The 25,822-nt window shown below is 41.5% G+C and overlaps 1 protein-coding gene across 3 annotated transcripts in view; it reads right to left on the bottom strand.

Annotated features, from left to right (window-relative positions):
* The window catches only part of nr3c2 (nuclear receptor subfamily 3, group C, member 2), a 150,913-nt gene that overhangs the window by 77,585 nt on the left and 47,506 nt on the right, over positions 1-25,822 (bottom strand). For all 3 annotated transcript variants that reach the window (XM_070550071.1, XM_054743648.2, XM_070550072.1), the window contains exon 3: positions 2,292-2,419. In XM_070550071.1, coding sequence (XP_070406172.1) covers positions 2,292-2,419 — 128 coding nt within the window. The remainder of the gene's footprint in view (positions 1-2,291; positions 2,420-25,822) is intronic.

The following is a 25,822-nucleotide window of genomic DNA, read 5'->3' as shown; positions in this document are numbered from 1 at the left end:
TTAAAAGTAATTTAAAGGGAAATGCATGTTTTATCATTTAATCGAGGGAAACAAGGACAATTTCTAAAAATTGGTAATGAATTAAATACAAACTTCTAATGTTGACAGTTCAAGTTTACTAAAGCTCCAGTTTACTCCTCATTTTTACTACATTTGCGGTGGTCTCTAGTAGGAATGAATGCTTTGCAAGTCGTTCTCTGGGGGGAAAGCTCAGATGCTCCTGTATGAGGACACAGAAGTCAGCTGGAGGAGAAAGTGGCTTCAGACGGCAGGATTAGGAGTCTTATTTCCTGATATTTGGACATCTCGCCTCTGATTGAATAACAGCAACATGACTCTACCACTGACTCCATTTGTTTGCAACACTGATGTTTTATCTCCACAAATAACACAAGCCTGCGTGGTGAAGTTGTTAATGCTAACAGTTAGCTTCTGCTAGCCGAGACGTTCTCTGTGGTTTCTTGGACGCTAAACCAACAACAGCCTTCCCTATCGTGAATCGTGATAGGTGAGTTCATGAACTAAAGTGACAGTGTGAGGTAGATCTGTCAGACTTTTCAAATCCTAGAGTTTCAACCAGAGTATGTTCACTAAGACATTTACCTAATATTAAACAACTCTGATTTCCCTCTGGGATTAATAAAGTATCTTTGATTTGACTTGATTAAATAAGCAAAAAATACACGGAAAACATTTAATGATGACATTAAATTAGTTTTCATAAGATTCCAAAACTATCCATCCATCCATTCTCTTCTGCTTATCTGGAGTCGGGTCGCAGGGGCAACAGCCTAAGTCGAGAGGCCCAGAAGAAGAAGAAGAAAATATCATTTCTATAGCGCCTCTCAAGATAAAAATCACGAGGCGCTTCACAAAAACAAAAAAAAAAAAGTTAAAATATAAAAAAGTATTTAGAAAATGTTTAAAAATATATTTAAAATGAGCAAAAATAGGCTATTGGGATTTAAAAGAAAAAATGTTAAGAAAGAGAGAGTGAATAGGAAAGAGGGAAGTCAGTGGATCCTGAGGAAGGTGGAATAGGTGAGGAGAGCAGAATAAAGAGAGAGTGGTGAAGAAGGTCATACAAAAGCCAGCTCGAACAAGTGAGTCTTCAGCTGCTTTTTAAAGGAGACCACTGAGTCCACTGATCTCAAGCTCAGGGGGAGAGAGTTCCAGAGTCTGGGGGCCACAGCAGCAAATGATCTGTCACCTTTGGTCTTTAGCCTGGTGCGCTGCACAACCAGTAGGCTTTGATCACTGGACCTCAGGGACCTGCTGGGGGTGTAGGGACTAAGAAGATCATCAATGTAAGATGGTGCTTGTCCATGTAAGGCCCTATAGACCAGAACCAGGATCTTGAAATGAACCCTGAAGTTAACTGGCAGCCAGTGAAGCTGGAGGAGAAGCGGGGTGATGTGGGTGTGTTTGGAGGACTTGGTCAGAAGCCGAGCACAGACATTCTGAACCACCTGTAGACGGTTCAGGGAGGTTCTGCTCAGACACGTGAAAAGAGAGTTACAGTAGTCTAAGCATGAGGAGATGAAGGTGTGGATAACTGTCTCAAGTTCAGAGCAGGACAGAATGGGACTCAGCAATGTTCCTGAGATGGAAGAAGGAAGAGCGAACAAGAGAACTGACATGAGAATCCAGGGTGAGAGATTCCCTCTCCCCAGCCACTTGGGCCAAACGTCCGAGCTTCTCACCCTATCTGTAAGGGAGAGCCCAGACACCCTGCGGAGAAAACTCATTTAGAGCTGCTTGTATCCGCGATCTCGTTCTTTCGGTCACTACCCAAAGCTCATGACCATAGGTGAGGGTAGGAATGTAGATCGACCGGTAAATCGAGAGCTTTGCCTTCTGACTCAGCTCTCTCTTCACCACGACAGACCGGTACAACACCCTCATCACTGCAGACGCAGCACCAATCCGCCTATCGATCTCACGCCCCAGCTTTCCCTCACTCGTGAACAAGAGAGATACTTAACCTCCTCCACTTGGGGCAGGACCTCATCCCTGACCCGGAGAAGGCTTTCTACCCTTTTCCGATTCTAAAACAACTAATTCTAAATATTATACAATTCCTCGCTATTTCCACAGCTCGTAAGTGAGCATGTGTTTAGATTTGACTGATGTATTAACAATCATCTACAGTATCTGTGACGGTGTTTTCCTAAGTTGCTTGAGTTGTCTGACCTCCTCCCAGGGTGTAAAGCACTTTCAGCTAAAAAGGAAAAAATAAGAAACAAACCCTATTGAGCGCCATCTTGTCTGAACACGGGACCGCATTTTACCTTCCACGGCTCTTTTGAAGAAGACTTTGCAGCTCCCGCATGTCACGACACCGTAGTGACACCCCGATGCCTCGTCTCCACAGACCAGGCACACTTTGACTGTGGAGGAAGGTTGTCTGAGCGGTGAGCTGGAATAGGAACAGACAAAAGTTTTCAGAGTGGACATAAAATAACAAAAAATAAATTGGTGAACAACAAACCCTGGCTCGACTGTTCCCTTTCCTAATTAATGCACATGGTGAAATGAATTTTTACAATCCACCAACAATAGCAGCACGATGGGGCGAGCCATAAAGATGTCTGCTGACCAGGAGAGAAGGGCTCTGATTTATGGGCTTACAGGGATAACACGGATAGAATTATGGAGATTATTTAAATTCAACGAGCAGAGACAGATGCAGAGCAGGATGTCAAATTAAAGAAAACCACTTGTCCCTTTGTTGCTAACGTAAAACTTTGAAGTGACTGAAAAGTGTTTAGTAGTAGATTAAAAGAACAGCAGATGAAGAGAAACGGTGGAATCACACGGTGGGTGGCATCTTGTTTCTATTTACTCAGCTACAACCAGCAGTCGAAGCGACAGAACTGATGACGGTCTGCTGCATCTTTCCACGGTCCAAAGCATTGTTTACTCTGGCAGCTTCTACCTCTTTCACTACTGAGTGATTAGCAGAATTACAGACGCTGACACTCAGATACACAGCATGTTCTCACCACTGCAGTGGCTAAGGGGAAAATTACTTAAGGGTTCCTCCAGATGAGATTTGGGAATAATGAGGACGAGTGTTACGTGTCTAACTTTTGTTAATCTGTTAAGAGGTGAAGCACGCACAGGAGCTGAAGAGCTACATTTTTGTTCTGGGTGTGTTTGAGGAACTCAAAAGCATCTGTGAGGTATATCAACAGGGCTAGTATAAGGGTTCCAACATGGAGCATTTCACTGGTTCAGAATTTTTAATTAAACACATTGATGAACGAATTACAGTTTTTTTTCTGTCCTGGAACAAAGTGAACTTTTATTTTCTTTGCTTTTGTACAAACTGCTCAACTACCTTGGCCATTTGTATTGGAGGACCCCCTCAAAAACAAAGTGGCACATCTGAAGGGGTTGAACTTCTCAAATAAAGAAATGAATAACTATGTTAATCCAGTGGTGAACTGGTTTGGCACCAACAGCTTTCACAGGTCTTTCTGAAATCTATGCTTCCATTTGTTACAAAAAAATGAGTGTTTTTATTGAAGAGCACCTTTAAAGCCTTACAGTAACAGCAGTTTTTTGGATTGCCTTAAAGGTCAACTTTACTCATATTTTTTAAAACATTTGAAATTGTCTCTAGTAGGAATGAATGCCTTGTATGTCGTACTCTCTGGAAAAAAGCTGTAGTGTTCCTGTTTCAGAAGAAGTGAGCCACATCAGAGGAGAGCTTCAGATGGCGGGACTTATTTCCTAATATTTGGACATCTCGCCTCTGATTGGCTAAGAGCAACACAACTCAACCACTGACTCTGTTTGTTCTACAATGTTGGTATTTTATCTCCCCAAATTACACAAGCCTGGAGGAGTTCTGCCATGTGGTGGCGTTGCTAATGCTAACGGTTAGCTTCTATCAGTCCAACACATTCTCACTCCCGGTGTGTCAAAAACAAACGCTTGTTCAGCCACCCTCCTGGTCAGACCCCTGACGCCAAAAGTGCCCTTTTTCGTCACTTATGTGCGAAAAGGGTTTTTTCCCTTTTCTGACTGCAGATCCCAATGCAGCGTAAAGCTGATGCGATGGGATGTCCGCAGCCAGGGCACGAAACAAGCTCATTGTACCTCACCCTAACCTTATCCTCTTGTTATTTAACCTTCCCCTCACCCCTATCCTAACCTTAACCATCTTGCTAGCAAACACGCTAGTGATGTGTCGATCGCTCTAAAAGCCGGCTCTACGAAGTGAACAGCGGGAGCCGCCTCGTCATTGGTCGGGTTTGGACATAGGCTAGATGAGGGAGAGGTTTCAACTACCAAGGTGGACGTTAAAAGTAGAGGGTATTTGTAACCTCCCCCTCGCCAGATGGTATATTCCAACGTTCCCCTTGGGCGGCAAATACGAAAATTCACAGTCACAATGCATGGGAAACAAACGCTTGATCACAGTGAGCGTAACGTTTTAGGTAGCAAGAGGGTTAAGGTTAGGATGAGGGTGAGGGGAAGGTTATAAATAGTAAAATGTTATGGTTTAGGTGCGGTTAAATGAGCTGGTTCGGTGCCGCATCAGTGGGCATCCCATCGCGTCAGTTTTACGCTGCATTGGGATCTGCAGTCAGAAAAAAGAAAAACCCCGTTTAGCAAATAAGTGATGAAAAAGGGCACATTTGGCGACAAGGGTCTGATGCGGAGGGTGGCTGACCAAGTGTTTGTTTTTGACGCGCTGGGAGTGAGAAAGCGTTGATCAGTCAAGACATTCTCTGCTTTTTCCTGGACGCTAAACCAACAACAGCCTTCTATGTCATGAGCCAAGATGGGTGAGTCCAACGTTAAGTGACAGTGTGACAAAGATATGTCAGGATTTTCAAACCGTAAAGATTGAAAATTTCTATCAGATGTTAACGCAGGAGGTAGGTGTAGGAGGACTCTTTCATGTTCATGCCTCATGACCATCTCAGAGTGGCCTATTCAAATCAGAAATAATAATTCTCTCCCTCTTCCTCTCCCTCTCCCTTCTCATATGTTCACACATTTTCAATTTTACTTTACTACTTTCCATGTGTTAATTGATTTTTCTAAGATTTTATTGAATGAGAGATTGATAAAGAACGAAAAACAACCTTGAAATAAAAGTTCATGGATCCATTTGTTCATCAAGCTCCACCACAACAGTGCATTTAATGTTTTTTGACCACACATGAAAAAATTTACGTCAACACATTTTACTAAAGCGCTTCTTTGGTTTTTTTTTTAAACCTGCATTGTAAAAAATAATCCCTTTGAGATCCTAAAGGAGACTTGGCCAAGAGGGCAGCAGCACACAACAAAACAGAACAAACATCCAAACAGAAGTTGTGGAAGTCCATTGCCTAAGGTTCAGTATAACATTAGTGACTATATGATTGTAAAACAAGACATCTGAATTGCACAGTCTAAAAACCGTTTAAAACAGTAAAGTTCAGTACAATTAGTTATAGAAGCTCTTAGTAAAAGTACAATTTAGAAACACAAGCACTTATTCATGGACTCTTTTTGACCATTCCAAACCTTTTAAATAAATTCAGACATTTTCAGCTTGAAACACCTTAAACAATCTTCTGCTACCTAAAAACCTGTGGTGTAATGTTAAAAGCTTCATGCACTTATGGTTGACAGACACGTATGATACAGAATAATCTCTCCCTCTCTGGGTACAGAATGAGAACACTTTGTATCAAAACATCAAAAGTGGCCTCAGGTTCCCCTTCTTTTCTGTGCTAATTACTTCCCTCCCATCTCAATCAATAACACACAAGGTGATTGTCTGGTTAACATTCTTCGTACATCCTTCATCAAACCAGCTGCCAAGCCCCTCGCTCCTCTCTCCTCACCCCGTCTCAGTCTCTCTCCCCCTGCGCGCACACACATATTTCCTCCGGGGGACGAGCTAGAAAGGGGTACGGCAGCAGCAGCACACTCAAATACAATCAGGACCACTGATCTAATTCCCTCTTGTCCATCTACACACACATTCAATTTGTTAGAACGCTTAGAGGAGTCTCTGGTGAGGTGTTTGTCTGACTTGATCTTTCTGGCATGGTTTCAGCTAAGGTAAGTGTTTGTGTGTGCTGTGTTGTGTGCATGTGTGCAAATGCAATTCATGTCAAGCTGTGTTTTTCACCATGTTAATGCAGTGGATCCTCCCCCATACACTGGCCTTTTTTGCACAACACAAAGCCGTCTTAAGAAGACAGGCCCAGCCAAGAGAAACAGAGCCTGAAAGTTTGATTTTCCAGCCAACAACTCCAGCAGCAAGCGACAGCATCTTTAATATCGAGTCGCTGGTCATACCTTTAATAATGGTACACATTAAAACCTCATCACTGTGCACCAGCTTGCCTGTCTCCTGGTCAACAACAAGGTGACTTCCCCTCCCTCGGACATGAATATAGGTCATTCACTCCCTGCTTATGAAACCAGAGCAGACAGGCCAGGCTGCAGTGACTGTGCAGCAGCAGCTGTTGCCCAAAAATTCAGCACGAGACACCAGCCACTCCAGAATCTGGCTTTTTCAGCACAGCGAAGCCCACACTGTCTGTAAGAATAATGCACGACTTTCAGGAAGTACAGAAAGGAGATGCCGTCAAAGTATGACACGCTGCACTTTGAACACTAAGTCTATGTGAATAACGTGAATTAACAACTACGGTGGCAGAGGGGTTAAGTGCCCACCCTTTAACCAGAGGGTTGCAGGTTGAAGTCCCATCTGTTTCAATCATTGTGTCCTTGGGCAAGACACTTAACTCACCTTGCCTGCTGTTAGTGGTCAGTGTAGAACTCAGGAAGGTGTTATATCAAATAGGCAGCCTAAGTCTCCTCCCCTTCCGGTCGCCTCATGGGTCCACGGAACAACAAAAAAATGGGACCAAGTAACCAAGCTATGAGAGCTATTTTTAAAACCGCTTTGCCTTATGCACTGAATCGCACAAATGTACTTAATGTGTGTTTCGACCATAGCAGTCACGATCTGAAATTTGTTAGCTTGTAAAGATTCGTAAATAAAACTACCACAAATCAGACGTTGCATCACAGCAGAATCTCACCTACTTACCACACGGCCAGATTGTTTGCTTTGGTTTTCCCCACATTTAATCTATCCTTCTGTCATCCTGGAAGAAAGATCCAAAGCTCGCAAAACTCATTTTCTTCTTTGTGTCTGCTTTGATGACATCACTATGGTGAGACACATGTAGTCCTAAACGTCTTTTCACACAAAATCTGAAATAACTTTAGCCACTGTTTGAAAATGAGCACGTTCTTGGCATAAAAATGTGTCTTTAAAATTTGCGGACATCATGAAATCCATGGCACCTATCAAACAGGATTAGAAAACAGCTTTTATAGCCCTGTTGACATTTTTCAGGGACCCATGGCTCGGAACTCGATGGGCATGACTAATGGGCTCGACACATGGGAGGCGACATCGCCTCTCCTCCATTCATTTTCAATGAGACATGTGTGACAAAGCGATAATCGCGGGTCTCTCTCCTACCACGCGAAAAACGTGCGTGTGAAATTTTGCGCTCGTGCATGTGTCGTGCACAGGCGACTCAGCGACGCGATCCCAGAAAGTTGAAACATTTTCAACTTTTCATCGCTGTCGCTCGGACGAGGACCAATCAACGGAGGTTTCATTCACTGACCAATGAGCGGACAGGATGCTCCGCACACCTCCGAGCAAACATGGAGGAGAAGTTGAATATTATTATGTTTTATATAGAAATTATTATGTTTTATGTAGTAATTATGTTTTATATAGTAATTATTATGTTTTATATAGTAAAATCAGAAGTAAGATTTCACATAATTCTAGCAGCACCTTGTGAAACATCATATCTACCACTTTTTTAACTCTGAACCGCTTAAATAACCTTAATTCCCTCCAACCTGACAAAGCCAAACAAAACAACGGAAGTTTCGATTTCGCCATGGAACAGAACGCGTAGACGGCTTTGCCGCTGGCCACTGCCGCGGATCGCCTCCCGTGTGTCAGGTAATAAAAGCGACGGCGACAAATTTCGCTGATCGCGGTCGTTTGTCGCCTCCCGTGTGTCGAGTCCATAATGGGCCATTCCCATTTGTAACTAGTCGGCCCGGCCCGGATAGCAGGCTCCCTATACAGGCCATTTACCATTAAAACTGAAAACAGAGGGCCTGAAAAACAAAAGAGAATTTATTTACGTTTCTCAGATTTTTCTGATGTAGAGATGTGCAGAGTCCACGACCCGGACCCGGATAAGCGGAGGAAGACGAGACGAGAGATGAGATGTGCAGAGTTTTATATATATATATATATATATATATATATATATATATATATATATATATATATATATATATATATATATATATATATATATATATATATATATATATATATATGTATATATATATATATATATGTATATGTATATATATGTATATATACATATATATACATATATATACATATATATATATGTATATGTATATATATGTATATGTATATATACATATATATACATATACACATATATATATATATATATATATATATATATATATATATGTATATGTATATATATGTATATATACATATACATATATATACATATACATATACATATATATATATATGTATATGTATATATATGTATATGTATATATACATATATATACATATACATATATATATATATATATGTATATGTATATATATGTATATATACATATATATATATATATATATGTATATATACGTATATATATATATATATATATATATATATATATATATATATATATATATATATATATATATATATATATAATAACACAATCTAAAAGGTCATTAGAGCAATGAGAAGAAAAATAAGACTAGGGCTGCACGACACATTGCAAACATATAGTCATCGAGATATCGGCACGCACAACATGCATATCGCAAGGAACAGAAAAATAACACAATGAAAGGTCAGCTCAAATGTGTGCTTCACATGATGCTTTTTGACATCAAATAGGAGCATGAAGTTGTTGACAAATCAAATCGATATTTTTATTTTTATTTAACTTCTAGTTTCTACTGTTTCCTTCAATTACAGGTATACCCTACATTAGGGGTAGGCAACCCTGGTGCTAGAGAGCCACAGTCCTGCATGTTTTCCAGCCATCCATGGACTTGCAGCTTCTAATTGGTTGAGCACACCTGATCCTGGTAATCAACAGCAGGAAGAACAAACACAGGACCTAGTTTGCCTACCCCTGTCGTACATAAATCGTCTAAACTTTTCTACTTAAAAGGATTCTTTCAGGAGGAGGCTTTGCTCCACACACCATTAACACCATCTCTGTGATGATGTCAAACATGATCAAACAAACAAAAGAGTTCTGCATTCGGGTTTAGGCCATTTTTCCTTCACTTCTGGGTACAATCTATGACTCCTTCAATGGGACGAACTGCACAGATCAAAGAGGTCTCATTCTTTGCTCCGATAGTTTTTCTTTCTTCTCCTACAGAAACCCCAGGGCAGCAGTTTCATTGTTTTCAGTGTCTTTTCATCTTTACAGATAACACACAAAGCGAACAACTGATTTAGTTACTGTTTATTTCCCATGAGGGCACAGATGAGCACACAATGCCTGTTTGTATCCACCAAAATGTACAAGCAGCTGTTTTAATCTCTAAACTCCTGCTACCCTGCTCATAGCATATCTGCTTATGGACATAATAATTACAAAACTGTTGGAGAAAAGAAAGAGAATTCTTTAGATTTGCTCAAAAGATGATAAACTACAAAATCTCTATATAGGCCAAAATCTTGGACAGATGTTTGGACTTTGGTCTCATTCAGATGTCACACTGGGAGCATTCTTCAAATGGTTGAAATGCTTTTTACTCTCTCACAGCGGCAGAAGGAGAGCTGAGAGCCACGGCCAAAAAGGACGATTGCTTAGGCTCAAGATTTGTCAAATTGCTAAAATAAAACCCTTTACCTGCAATAGATAATTCTAAAATCAGTTACCTTTCTTCTCATCTTTTAGTCTTTTCTTCCTACAACTGAGCTTTCACCGAGCATGATGTAGATCGAATGGATCAGAAGAAAAAGTCGATATGCCTGAGGAATAATAAGAATGATTTTGTAGTGGACAGTCAAAAGATTTATAAAATTAAGAATCCAGACTTTGGAGTCCCTGTTCAAACATGGCTACTGTTCTAGAATTCATAACATCGTTTTCAAGTTTCAAATATAAGGACTACAAATCCAGTATTTGTTATTGTCAAAAAAAGCTAAATTGCATGACGAATTGTAAAATGCTGTATTTATAAACCACCTTCTAGAGTCCTATAACCCCCAAAGATGGTAGATTCTTAGCAAAACGTTTTAGTAAAACTCAACTAAGTCGTCACAAATAGATATAATAGTATATTCAATGGTAGCTAAGAATAAGTCGGAATGCAACGTTGCAATGCATTGTGGGATGTAGCCCTAGACAAGCAGATGTGTATTTTGCATTGGTACCTATGGGTCTTAGTCACTCCACTCATCTCAAAGTTGTATTTTCGTCTTGGTGCTCAAACAGGAAGTAATTCAGCACTGCGGTTGAGTGATGTGCTAATCAGACTGTAGCTAATCTGATCAGATGTCAGAGGGGACATTGTTTATCCCTTTTCCAAAGCCGAATAAGGTCCTTAACAATATGAAACAGCAGGAAAGGGAAACGGATCAAGTAAAAGACAGTATTTATATGGAAATGTGGATGTTCACATTGTGAGCAGAAGGGGTGCTGTACATATAGTTGTTCTGTACATTTTGCTGGTGGGAAAGGTCCTACATCCTAGAATAACGAGCCGACACTAGCAATGCTCTCAGATGTGGCGTTATCCAGGAGGCAGTAGTGTAAATGAAGAAGTCCAGTTGAACGTCTCGACGAAACTGCATTCAAACATGAATGGAAAAGGCTTTTGACCAGAGGTGGGTGGTATGTAAAATGTAGTGACACAAGTAATAAACTGAGAGTAAAAAAAAGAGCTCGTTAATGAAGCACTGTGAGTAATGAGTCACTGTTTGAGCATAAACGGTAGAAATTTGTTTCGGTCAATGTGTTCTTATCACCATCCAAGCGCTATATACACTCAACAAAAATATAAACGCAACACCTTTGTTTCTGCTCCGATTTTTCATTAGATGGACTTAAAGATCTAAAATTCATTCCAGATACACAATATTACCATTTCTCTCAAACATTGTTCACAAATCAGTCTAAATGTGTAATAGTGAGCACCTGTGCTTTGCTGAGATAATCCATCCCACCTCACAGGTGTGCCACATCAAGATGCTGATCTGACATCATGAGTAGTGACAAATGTACCTTATACTGCCCACAATAAAAGGCCACCCTGGAATGTGAATTTTTTTGCTTTATTGGGTGTCTGGGGACTCAGAATCGGTCAGTATCTGGTGTGACCACCATTTGTCTCATGCAGTGCAACACATCTTCTTCGCATAGAGTTTATCAGATTATCAATTATGGCCTGTGGAATGTTGGTCCACTCCTCTTCAATGGCTGTGCGAAGTTGTTGGATATTAGTGGGAACTGGTACACGCCGTCGTATACGCCGGTCAAGCACATCCCAAACATGCTCAACGGGTGACATGTCCGGTGAGTATGCTGGCCATGCAAGAACTGGGACATTTTCAGCTTCCAAGAACTGTGTACAGATCCTTGCATCATGGGGCCCTGCATTATCTTGCTGAAACATGAGGTGATGTTCATGGATGTACGGCGCAGCAATGGGCCTCAGGATCTCATCACGGTATCTCTGTGCATTCAAAATGCCATCAATAAAATGCACCTGTGTTCTTCGTCCATAACAGATGCCTGCCATAACCCCATCACCACCACCATGGGCCACTCGATCCACAACATTGACATCAGCAAAGCGCTCACCCACACGACGCCACACACGCTGTCTGCCATCTGCCCTGAACAATGTAAACCGAGATTCATCCGTGAAGAGAACACCTCTCCAACGTGCCAGACGCCATCAAATGTGAGCATTTGCCCACTCAAGTCTGTTAAGGCGACGAGCTGGAGTCAGGTCAAGACCCCGATGAGGATGACTAGCATGCAGTTGAGCTTCCCTGAGACGGTTTCTGACAGTTTGTGCAGAAATTGTTTGGTTATGCAAACCAATTGTTTCAGCAGCTGTCTGAGTGGCTGGTCTCAGACGATCTTGGAGGTAAACCTGCTGGATGTGGAGGTCCTGGGCTGGTGTGGTTACACATCGTCTGCGGTTGTGAGGCCGGTTGGATGTACTGCCATATTCTCTGAAACGCCTTTGGAGACAGCTTATGGTGGAGAAATGAACATTCAATGCACGAGCAACAGATCTGTTTGACATTCCTGCTGTCAGCATGTCAATATAGAACATGAGTTAAAGCGGTTTTCTTAATGCCCTGAATTATTGAGCATTTTAAGCATGGGTTGCATGTTTTGACAATGAGCTTCAGAAGCTGAAAAGTTTGGGAACCATTGCTGTATGGGACAGGAAGACCCTGCTACATGTGGTGAGTCACTTCCCCATTAGTCCAAAATATTCCTTCTAAATAAAAATAAAAAATCATCTCAAATTGTTTAACCTCCTGCCATCTGGAGGGCGACATCATTCGATTATATCAAGAAAAACTGGAATATGAGGCAGCTGAATCTAAAATCAAACTATAATACACCACTGTTTTTTCATGTATTTTCTATGTGAATTAACAAAACGAATAACTTGTTATAAAATAATTATAATTTTAGTAAAATGAGATCACTATGGGTCAATAATTAGATGTGAGATGATTGTAAAATCGATAAAACCTTTGACCTTTTTAATCACATCAGCTCAGTGGATTCAGTAAACCGGCAGCTGAACTATAAAACTCTGTGTTAAAAAACACAGCAACAATGTCTCACATGCACATACAAGCTAGCACACACATGTTCTGTGCTGTGTTTGCATAGCCGTAGAGTCATCCGCCTACTGTAAAGATACATCTGTGTGTGTGTGTGTGTGTGTGTGTGTGTGTGTGTGTGTGTGTGTGTGTGTGTGTGTGTGTGTGTGTGTGTGTGTGTGTAAAGACACAGCCCCTCTAACTGGAGAGGCTGTTAGCACAGGGAGAGTTCAGATTAAGCACCACAACCTCCTAGAACCTGGCCTTCATGAAAGAGAAGCATCCTTGACTCTGACATGCACACACACACACACACACACACACACACACACACACACACACACACACACACACACACACACACACACACACACAGTACAGTACAGTAGCTCTCTACAGTCTGGCCTGCTGTTTTTATGTAATACAAACTGGCAGACTGAAGAACCTTCCTTATGCCAGACCGTTTCAAAGAATATTTACATAACGAACAAGTTGGGATGTTGGAAAGGTAAAGGAAGATTAGTGTGAACGAGGACAAAATGGCTTACGTAACCATGAGCAGACACTATAAACAGTCGGTTGACACCCACTCACCAGCTCTCAGAGGGGGAGAGGTCTTATGGGTAGTGTTAGAGAGCATCCAGGGATTTAATTTTCCTGGTGAAGGTGACCCTGGCATTGGGCACAGCACCTGAGCATACAGAAATATGAGATTTCCTCTTTGCCTGGCTTGATTTACACTTGTGTTAAGGTTACAGTGTATTCTACACTGAATGACTACTGATAAAGAAAAAATAAATAACCTTTAGATGACGCACGTGATGTAAATAATCTATTACAAAGTTTTAAATACCTTTGTCTTTTGACCAAATTCTGGTGCCGGCCTCAAATTGCACATATGAAATTTTTGGCAGTTTTTACATGATAAAATTAATTTCATTTAATTTATAACATCATACCTTTAAAATAAGTAGAAAAACAGAAAATTCTGCTTCATTGAGTTTTAAATTTAGAGCTGTCGAGTCGCCTCCTATCCCCAGTTCATGCCTGCAAACTTTAAATGACCTTCCCTATTATAGCAGATCATGATTACTTTTCCCTTTAGAGCCACTGATTTGGCTGTAAACAGACATGTGACAAGACTCAAAAATACACACATCAACACACATCTAGCCCTGTTTAAGGAGCTGACACTGGCCCGGTGCATGGGGGGTGCACAACCAGTAGGCTTTGATCACTGGACCTCAGGGACCTGCTGGGGGTGTAGGGACTAAGAAGATCACCAATGTAAGATGGTGCTTGTCCATGTAAGGCCCTATAGACCAGAACCAGGATCTTGAAATGAACCCTGAAGTTGCGAGTTGTTTAGCCACAACCTTTTCCAAGATCTTGGAGATGAACGGAAGTTTAGAGATGGGTCTAAAGCTGCTATGGAGAGAGAGGTCAAGACTCGTTTTTTTTAAGTAGCGGGTGGATTACAGCATTCTTAAAGTAAGCGGGGACCTGACCAGAAACCAGAGAAGCATTAATAATGGAGAGCACGCTGGGACCGATGGGCTGAAAAGCACTTTTAAACAAAGATGAGGGTAAGATGTGGAGGGGGCATGCAGAGGTCTTCATAGAGTTAACTAGTTTGGTTAACTCAGGCAAAGAAACAGGAGCAAAGCTATCTAGGATGATGGGCCTGGATGGAGTCGGGAGGCAGCGATAAGGCTGAAGGAGAGATGCTAGATCTAACCTTACTGACAGAACGTTCTCACAGTCTGCAGCAGAGTGAATGGAGGCTGCAGGAGAGGCAGGAGAGACGATGCTGCTGATGGTGTTAAACAGCACCTTGGGGTTCCCTTTGCTCTGGGACACCAGGTTGGAGAAATAGGAAACCCTTGCGTCTCTGACTGCAGAGTTAAAGGATGTCAGAAGATCCTTTAGGTGCAGCAGATGGATGTGGAGATGGGTTTTCTTCCACAAGCGCTCAATTTTTCTGCATTGGCGCTTTAGGCTGCGAAGGCTGTCATTAAACCAGGGAGTAGAGTTCACTGCAGGAACTGATCTGGTTCTGACAGGACAGATGTTGTCCAGAATGGAGAGGCAGTGCTCGTTAAACTGAGAAGTTAAGGAATCTGGGTCGTTATCAGAAGAACAGGGTGGCTCAAAAGCAGCAGAAAAATTGCTAGCTGTGCTCTCATTAAGAAAACGAGACCTAACCATACAGCGAGCAGGAGGTGGGGACGCAGATGCTGACTAGTTAAATAAGATGCAATGGTGATCTGAAATATAAACGTCCTCAGGACAAACACTGTCAGCATTTAGACTCAGGGTAAAAACAAGGTCTAGAGCAGGGGTGCTCACACTTTTTCAGCTTGCGAGCTACTTATAAAATGACCAAGTCAAAATGATCTACCCTACTACAAAACATGCATAACCACATGAGCCAATATAACCATGAGTCAGTAGTCAGTACAACATAATTAACTACGTAAACTTTTGTCATTACCTGAGTTTACTCTGATGACTTGCACTGAATGGAATCAGCCAAGGATGCATAGTCCGGACAGTAACAGCTCACAGCCAGCCTCAATTATTGGTTAGAGGTATTTACCCTGATCTTTATCATGTTGTACAGCGCTTTGTGATTTATATCTGTGAAAGGCGCTATATAAATAAACTTTTACTTACTTCCAGATTTTCATCAGTCATGGTGGAACGGTACTTGGACTTGATGATCTTCATGTGTGAAAAGGCTGACTCACATAAATAGGTGGAGCCGAAAAATGCAGTCAAAAACATGGCACATTTCCTCATGTTGGGGTACTTAACCTCTGTGAGTAAGTTTCAGAACTGTTCATGAGCTCTGGACTTCAGCTGAATGTCGGCTTGTAATGTCAAAATCTCATCTTCCACTTGAGGAGCATTCAGGTGAAACAGTGTTGCAATTTTTGATGAAAGTGAATCAACCTCAGCATCTTCCCGAAAGGGACAGCACATGAATGTAGCAACTGGCTCGAGCAAAGTAAAGTCTTGAAAGCATTTGTCAAACTCTGACAAACTACTGTCAATCTGCTCTGAGTAGCGTGCACTGTCAAGCTGCACACTGGCCTTCCCTTGCATCTCCAGCTCTGATGCCAGGTTCTGGAAGTTTGTCAAATCACGGCGCTGCAGTTTTGAGGAGTGATGTTGCATTTTTCGTTTGAAAGCATTAACTGAGCTGATCATATTGATCACTGTTTTTTCTTTTCCTTGCAGCTCTAGATTAAGGTCATTCAACATGTTTGTCACATCAGTTAAAAATACTAAGTCTAACAGCCACTGACTGTCATTTAGTTCCTTGCATTCTGCATTTCCAGCTTCACGAAAAAATCCTTTATTTCTGGACAGATCTCTCGAAATCTTTGCAGGAATTTGCCTCGGCGAAGCCATTGCACATCAGTGTGCAGCAACAGCTCAGAGTGGTCGCACTCAGCCTTCTCCAGATGCACACGGAATAGCCATCTTTGAAGTTATCTAGCACGAAGAGAACAGGCAATCTTTGTTGCTACGTCCACGATCTCTTTCATGTTGAGCATTTTAGCGCATAACACTTGTTGATTGATTATACGGTGGTAATTCAGGAAGTTCGGAAAAGCATCATCCTCTCTGCACTTGGCAATAAACCCATTCAAATGGCCGACCATTGCTGGTGCTCCATCCGTGGTGATGGACACTAGTTTATGCACTGGGAGTTAGGTTTTCTCAATAAAGTTTTTAAACCACTGAAATATGTCCTCTCCTCGGGTCTTTTCTTTCAAGGGCAGCACTGTTAATAGCTCATCTTTTGCAGAAATATCAGTAAACACCATACGAATGAAAATGCACATCTGGGCTGTGTCACTCACGTCCGTAGATTCATCCAACTGCAGTGAGAAACACTCACAATCTGTGATGTCCTTCCAAAGTTGCTGGGTCAAATCCTCATCAATGTCTTCACTGCACCATTTAACTGTACTTCTTGACAGCTGGAGAGCTTTGACCGAAGATAATATTTCTGCCTTGTTTTTAAAATCTTGGAACAATGAGTCAGCAGCTTAAACAAATGCTTCTTTTACCATCTCCCCATCTTGGAAGGACTTTTGTTTTTTAATAATGAGGTGACACACCCGTAACAATGCTTTGGTGGTGGCTTTGGCTTTTGAAGTATGTTGTGAGAAAAATGACTGCTGTCCGGACAACTGGCCTTTTAGTTCCTTCACCTTTCTCTTTCTCAGTTCGCTTTTCGGCGGGAAGTCTGTGTCATATTTTCCGTGAGCAGTCCAAAAATGCCGCTCCACATTTCCTTTCTTTGGTAATGCAATGGCAGACTGGCAGATGAGGCAAACGCACTTCAAAAATGTCTCTGTGAAAAAAAAAGTCCTCCTCCCATTCCAAGTGAAAGTAATAAGTTTTTTTTTCTTTTTACATAGGCCACTCATTTTACCTTTCTGAAGAAAACCGAGCTCTAAAAATGGAATACTACTTGCTGTCTAGCTTGCTAGTTTTGCTGTTGTTGTGCGCCGTTTTGTGCATGCGCAGTGATCTATGACCGGAAGAAAAAGATATCACGTTTGACATCTCATATAATGTTGTTCCTCTCCACTGCCAGGTTAAATCAATGAAAAACAGCACTGCTCATCTCAAACCATGATTGGAGTAAATAATTCGTGAGGTCACATGTATAGACGTAATCTATATAAATAAGAAGTCGGATCTTTTAAATAGACTTTTTGGTGAAGTACTGACAGTGTGTGTGATTTCCTGTCTAGCCCTATGTTATTTACGGACATTGACGCGGCTAGCAGTAAAAATAGAACCCAATCCTATTTGACGGCGTGGCCAGTTTAGATCACTTTTATAGACTATTTTGGATTCTTTTTGAAGCGGTGATGTAAAAACGGACTGGCTGCCATATATATCAATCAAGTTACAGGATGGCTGATAGGCTGACATAATTTTTCATGAGATCTACCCAAGCTACCTTTGCGATCGACTGGTAGATCGCGATCGACATAATGAGCACCCCTAGTCTAGAGTGTGCCCCCTGGTGTGTGTGGGGCCAGAAACATGCTGGGTAAAGCTGAAGGAGTCCATAAGGCTGGAGAAATTCATGGCAAAGTGATCAGAGGGATCATCAACGTTGATGTTAAAATCACCAACAATCACCAGTCTGGACAGCTTCACAGTGGAGGATAGAAAGTCCCTAAACTCCTGAAGGAAAGAACTGTTTGGACCAGGTGGAAGACAGACCACAGCACAGTTGAACGGGTCCTTATGCCCGACTTTAATCAGCTGCAGTTCAAAGGAAGCAAAGTGACCAGAGGTTGTAGAGCTACATGGAAGATGGTCTCTGAACACAACAGCTAGGCCTCCACCACGACCAGAACCCCGGGGCTGGCTAAGAAAAGAATAACCACTCGAGCAGAGTTCAATCAGACCACGATAATCAGAAGTTTGCTGCCAAACTTCAGACAGAAACAGAAAATCCAGGTTTTTAGAGAGAATTAAATCATTGAGCAGGAAGGAGTTATTGTTAACACAGCGGGTTAACAATAGAGCCATGCTGAGTGAGGTGGAGGAATCAGAAACTACAGAAACAGCTGGAGTTAGTGGACGTAAATTAGCGGGGTTAGATCTACAGTGTTTTTAAAAACCACTCATGGAGGGAACAGGAGGAGAAACCACTGAGGAATGAAGATAAAACAACCTTAAAAAACTTGGACGGAGAAACCGCGCAGCAACGCAGCCTGGCAGGAATGCGGAAGTGGCACTCAAGTCGCCAAACAAAGGACAAGAAGCTAGAAGATCACGCCGATGTTTACTAGATAAACCACACTTTAAGAGAAGTCTTATTCTCACCTGGATTCTTGCTCATTTACCTCTTTTCCTCCAACGTTTTCCCGGGATCGGATAAACATCGCTGGAGGCATCCTGGTTGGAATAGTCGTTTGGCTCCGGGCCAGTGCGTCACTCAGATAAACAAACAGGGAGGTACATCCTCGGTGCATCTTGGGCGATCATGAATGAACGGAAGGACAAAAGAGTCTGGCGATCATAGGAGATGGTAGCAGGGACATTACTGAAGAGGATCGCAGACAGGAGCAAGGTGGAAAAGAGGAGGTTAGTAGGGCTGTCGCGGTTGAGGAATTCCCCCTGCGGTGATTCAGGGTGGCTTAATATTGCGGTGTGCGATATTATTGCAGCATTTTCTTTTTATTGCATTACTATCTAAACATAATGTTTACACATTTAAAAAAGGTTAAAAATTGCCGTGCCTTCTTTTATAACACTTTACTGAATGCAGATCAAAGGGCAGTAACAACACAGATCGCAGTAACGTTTGTTTCTCTGACAGTCGGAGTCCGAGTGAACTTAAAAACAACAAAATTCAGGAGAAGGATAAACTTTTGAATGCAAATTTGGCTGCAGCATCTAACAAATAAGAAACAAGTCCCCATTTTGTTTAGTTGTTTAAAGTCAAGCATAAAAAATTACATGTACCGGGCGCGGGGCACTATCATTTCACTTTCACTTTCACACACACGAATGACGGTGCTTTATAGCTCGGTCACGTCCTTGTTACCCACAAGGAAAACCAGCATGTTAACCACATACGGTTTGAGAGAGGATCTGAGAGGGGTGGCAACATTTCCAGCAACACTGAAAACCCTCTCGGATGGTGCGCTCGTTGCACTAACGCACACGTACTTGCGTGCGACTGGCGAGCAAAGGGAATCTCTCCCGGTTGTTGCTCCACCATGTCAGGGGGGTTTCTTTAGGGTGGATGCATTCCTCCTACAAGTAGCAAACTCTCTTCGGGACGGTTGCAGAAGCAGTGCTTGTCCGGGACTTCAGCAGGTCTCCGAGCGTTTATTTATTTATTTGCCGCTGGTGGCAGCTCTGTCTCGGCCAAGGACTCTGGCTGCGCAGCAGCTGACGTACTGAAAACCAAAGTGCTCCCAAAGGAGCGAAGTAACGTTTCGTTTTGATACCAGTGCAGCCATCCTTCTCAACATGCATCATTGAGTTGAATCAAGTTCAGTAATCGCGGTGGCCCATGATGCAGCGCGGTGGGCTTCTTCATATTGCGACATTTCATTTTTGCGGTTACCGTGACAGCCCTAGAGGTTAGTGGAGAAAAGTTTGAAAAAGTGGCCGGTGACTGCGGCTAAGCCAAGCACAGGTGCCATCTTGTTACCGTCCAGATACAGGTCGTGGTATCATTCTGATCTGTACAGTATCCAGTTTGTCTTCGACATGTCTGAAGCTGTACCTGCTGTCAAATTCCACAAACATCTACAAACACCAATGCAATGCCTCTCTCTGCTGCTCCTCTTGGTTTGGTCTCCAGAGCAGTTCCGACTCTTTAGCAAGAGTAGCGCAACAATCTTAACTAGCTGTGTCTGTTGACTATTTTAACTCCACCTAAATTACTCACTGTCACACCACGTGAATAAAATGAATCACCTGAAATATTTTAGCCAAGCGCTGAAGCTGGCGTGGCCCTCTGGAATATTTGGCAGGGTGTTATTATCGGGTGGGAAGGATCATTGGGGGGATGGTGGAAAACACCCTTAATACATGCCTGTCAGGACCAGAGGAACTGATCACATCCAAGCTGTGTAAAATTAGGCACAAGATTCAACTTTGTGCCCAAAGCTTCATTCATAGTTTCCATGTTGCATGACTTCAGCTCCGATTGGGATTTTATTAACTAACAAGCCACAGGATGTACTTTTCACGCACAAAGTATTCAGTATTCAGCTGCACAATGTTGTGATTATGAGGGTTTGACTTTATTTTTACAAATACTATATTTGTTTCTATGCTTTGTAGTTTGCATCACATTTTTCTTTGTGTTTTATAGGATATTGGCGATAGATTTCATACACGTGATATGTAAAATATTTTATAGATTAAACAAATTCCTGTTCCAAATTGTTCTTTACTATTAAAGACCAAGTTCACTTGTTATTTCAACACATTTGTAGTTGTCTTCAGTGTAAATGAATGTCGATCTCTGTGGGAAAAAAGATCTGGCGTTCCGGTTTCAGGAACTAGATGTTAGCCAGAGAAGTGGGGAGCAGAACATGACAGCATTTAGTGTCTTATTTCCTGATATTCGGACATCTCACCTCTGATTGGCTAACAGCAACACGACTCTACCACTGACTCAGTTTGCTTTGCAATGTTGATGTTTTAACTCCACAAATAACACAAGACAAAAGGAGTTCTACTGTGTGGTGGAGTTGCTAATGCTAACGGTTCGCTTCTACTAGCCGAGGTGCGTTCTACCAGCCTTCCTCATCGTGAGCTAAGATGGGTGAGTCCATGAATGCTAGTTTATAGTGTGACAAAGATCTGTCAGGATTTTCTGAACCAAGCATCTGTTTTCTCTCAGCGGCTAATGCAGACTAAAATAGGGGTAGAAGGCAGATTAAAAAATAACAAGTAAAATGGTTTCTCAGTGAACTTGCTCTTTAAATATAATGTTCCCGTGGTTGTTGTCTAACAAAACACAATGTGCATTTATTAGGATGTTGCTCAGTGAAACTATTTTCAGACCTTTTGTATTTATGTTTTTACTGTAGCATCTGAGGGACCACGGTGTGATCACTGGTCAGAAAGCCTTGTGCTTTCTCCAACACATCATATTTCTTACAAACAAAACACCTGCTATTCTAAAACTATGCATTTTATTCAACTGCAATGCAAATAAAAACACATCATAAAGCGCTTTTTTTAAAGCGGCCATTCAGAAAGAATCCTCGTTTGCTTAATTTTCTGTTTTTAGCATCAAGTTCTACAGAATTGTTTGAACTGGAAGCCAAAATTGCAGCTAGGAACAGAGCTAAACCGGTGCAGAGATCCCAGACTGTGATTCATGTTGCTTTCCAGAAAAAAGGAGCAAGTGAACACAAAGTCTTTAACTTAATACATAACATTAAATACTAGGTTGACGATTTGGATAGCATTCCTCTTCTGTGTATAAAATGGGATTAAAACAACAAAAAAACATAGTAGCTAGGGTAAACACATCAGGTAAATGTTTTTATCCAATGTACTTTGAACCAGTGTCACGGATCTGGACCTGACCTCCTTTTGTGTTCTTGTTACAGCTCACATTCACCAACTTCACACTACCTGGCATCATCTGAATGTGTCAAAAGGCAGATTTGGAAGGGAGTGCATGCAGAGGAACTGACCTCCAAACTCGAGCTTAGAGGCCCTAGGACAAATGAGAAAAACAAATCCCTAGACAGGGAGATTATCTTTAAGGGATGAGCCTTGACCTAAACCACCTCCACACCTCATAGACCTTAACTCCACTCTTGGCTTTCTAGCAACAGTTATCAAACACCTGAGTGCCATTTTTGTTGACCTTAAACGTGATGCGTTCAGGAGGGGTTAAGTCATCACAAAATAATACACAGTGAGCTAAAGGTTTGTTTTAAATAATAAAACCTTCATAAAAGCATAAACTGGGTCTAAAAAGAGGCAAAACTCCCCTAAAAAGTTGTTTTTGGCCTTTTCCTTTCCCATGTGAATCAAACAAGGCCTCTCTGAATGTAGGTTAATGTACACTGGCGCTAACGCATGTTGACAACAACCCTACGCATTAGCTGTTACATGTGATCATCCTCTACACCCACTAGTCATTTACAATTCTGCAAGGACAAACGTGGAAGACGAGCACGGAGTTCGGTGTTTGCAGAGGAGAGTTGCACGCAAACTGCCACACATTAGCATGTATATTTATATAAATACCAATGTGTGATATTAGCTGTGTGTCTGTCAAGTGAAGCAGCCTGGGAAGTTTGTTATATGTTTCCTTAGCAGTCAAGAGGCTCACTAAAGTCACTGGGTAGGAAACCACAACCTCAAAATGTTAGCTGTGTACCTGAGCCAAATCCAAGTCTCCGATTGGCCAAGATCCAGACATTTAACACCACTGCACATATTCTGCATGTCAGCTCCAAGAAACTACTCTCCAATCAGCTTCTCTATAAAGTATTTGACAGGTTCAGCGGCAGCCTCATACCAGCTAAAAGTCTTGTTCACACTCAGACACGTACGGAAAGTCCTGCAGATGGCAAAAGTATTAGGAGCTAATCAGGTGACGGAAAAAAAATCTGCAAACTAAGTAGAACATTACCAACATTAAATCAGAACTGTGAGATTTTAAAGGTGTTATATTTATCTTAGCATTTGTTCAATAACTTTAGAAGATTTGTGTGGTTCTGTGACCAATGTTAAAGCTCACTTTAAAAAAAAACATATTTCAATATTTTCTAAAAAGTAAAACAATGACAATTGAGTTATTTTTGGTTTTAGAAAAGACTAAAGTAAAAAAAACACACACCCAAATGTTATTTCTTATATAACACAAGTATTACATTTTCATTTGTAACTATTATTAGCCTGGCAAGCCAGACTAAATAAATGTATTATTTAGTCTGGCCACGCTCCATTGACGGCTCTCGGTTGTGGGGCGGGTTCTACCGTTGTCTTTCAAATGATCTCCGCGTTCCACTGGACAATGAATGTGACATACTCTTGTTCCACTCTGTTGCATCATCCCACCCACCAGGCATATAGAGTGCCCTGATTGGCCCACAAAGCGGATAAAGCTCTGTGATCTGTTCACTAAGCAGATAGAGCACTATGACTGGCCCACCATTATGGACCAATCACAGGTCTTTATGTGTTTGAAACCGCTCTAGAGAGCTGTGATTGGCTAGCCAGAGTCCTGGTAGGAGCTGCTGAGGTTCCAATGGAGCATGCCTAGACCAAACTTTGCAAAGCAAGAATTTTGGTCTGGTTCACTAGGCTAAACTATTATAGCTGTTATACAACAATTAATAATCAAATAAGGTTGTTTTAAAAAGAGTAATAAGAAAAATCTGAAACAAGAAGTTATTTTTTTTCTATGAATAATAAATATGATAATTTATGTATATTAATAATTGATATTTTTGAGTATAGTTTAATTTTTCTATAAATAAATAAGAAGTAGGACGCAAGTCATGGAAACAGTCAGTTTAAAATCACACAATCATCATGCGATTGTTTGAGCTTTTCTTCTAAACAGATGTAAAAATGCATGACGTTAAAAATCACACCATGTACACACGTATCCCAGCTTTTGCTAAACCGGATATCCTACCCCACCAAGCACACCACCTCATGTTCAGCAAAAACAAAACAAATCCAGTGTATTTAGAAGCACATTCATAGACATGCCCAACCCTGTAGGTGGCAGTAGTTCCCAAAATCTTCTGTGTCTTATCCAAAAGCATTCTTCAGAATAACTAGGTGGTGAGCGATAACTGACCTTAACGTCGTCATTCACCTGTTTTCTCCGTCATAGAGCAGTAAATCATCTTGTAAAAGATGTAAGAGAGTAAAGTCTCACATGTGATGTCTTAGCCTTTTTATCGCGTGCAGTGACATTGCGAAACCTAAAACCCTGGTTGTTTTTGTCCACAGGCAAACGCTACGCTGGCAACAGAGAATTTGAAAGTCTCTACTTTGGTCTGAATTTTTTGAATCATCTTTTTTGTGCTATCTCTATTTTCATGTGGGTGACAGGCCAAACCATGGAATATGTCTTTGTTTTGTGGGATACCCGGCTATGTGTGAACAGGGTCTCTGACTGAACAACCCTCAATCAGCTATCTGAATGTTCATGATGTCAGAACAATCCAATAAAGACTGAAAATTTTACATTTTTCAGAAAGCCAGCACGCATTTCAGAATCTCAAGTCCATCTCTTAACAAACCCAACTTTTCAGCTGTAACATTGTTTGTAAAGTTTAGACCAAAGAGAAAATACCCTCAGTCATAATGCACCGCTTTCAGCAAACACAACAAATGGAGTCAAGCACGGCGGTGGATGAGTGATGATATGGCCTAAAGGACCTGGACACTTCACAGACATTTAATTGACCTGTTTACCAAGAAAACAACAAAACAGCTGCTAAAAAAATAAAAGAGTCTAATAATTTTTACCACTAGTCACCAGTTTTTATCTTCACTCTTCTTCAACACATATGGAAGTCCTGATTCTCTCTTAAAGCTGGAGGGTAAAAATAGCACCGGTGTTGGCAACCTTGGCTCAGGTGAGCGTTGCCTCAGAGGTGTAGCTGACTTTTGATCTATATTTAATAGAGTGAAAGAATTGCAGTGGTGCATGAGGCTGCCCTTTCAGAGCTGGCGCCCATGTCACCATTTTCAGCAGTTCCATGTTACCGCAGTGCTGAAGTAGCAACAACACGAAACAAATGTGGGTCTTTCAAATCAGAACTCATTAAACTAAATTCAACTAAAAACTAGGTTCAATAAATTACAATTAAATCAATTAAATTCACATCTAAGAATGAGGCATGTCGGCTCAAAGTGGCCAATTTGAGAGGTTGTCCTGTTATGACTAAAGAAAACAAAAACACTAAGATAATAATATCGTGTTGTGGGACAGGCGATTGTCTTCCCTGAAGGAGATGTCTCATGCTCCCATCACGTGGAGCTGATTTAAAAACATATTTAAGTTACTTTCCGTGAACAGAAGTTTAGTCTCGAGTGGCATCCTGAGCTCCTACAGAGACTGCTGTGGGGGTTCGCTCATCTGCTTCATGTGGTGAAAGCCATCAGAGCTAATGAGTGACTTTACAAGAGGAAATAGAGCATAATAGCTTCTTTTTTTCCTGAAAGACAAGGGTGAACTTTGTCAATCGTATAGTCATATGCTTCATATAAAACCTCTGACACCTTGAGTGATGTAGCATGCTGTCTTCTCTGCCCTCAGGATCTTTCCGTCCACAGAGGCTTTGTGTGACAGCCTCTGTCTTCACAGCCATGTTAAAGCATAAAACAAGCCA

The sequence above is a fragment of the Nothobranchius furzeri genome, chromosome 4 (genome assembly GCF_043380555.1).
Source record: "Nothobranchius furzeri strain GRZ-AD chromosome 4, NfurGRZ-RIMD1, whole genome shotgun sequence".
In the NCBI taxonomy this organism is placed as follows: Eukaryota; Metazoa; Chordata; class Actinopteri; order Cyprinodontiformes; family Nothobranchiidae; genus Nothobranchius; species Nothobranchius furzeri.
This window is presented reverse-complemented; position numbering and strand designations above follow the sequence as displayed.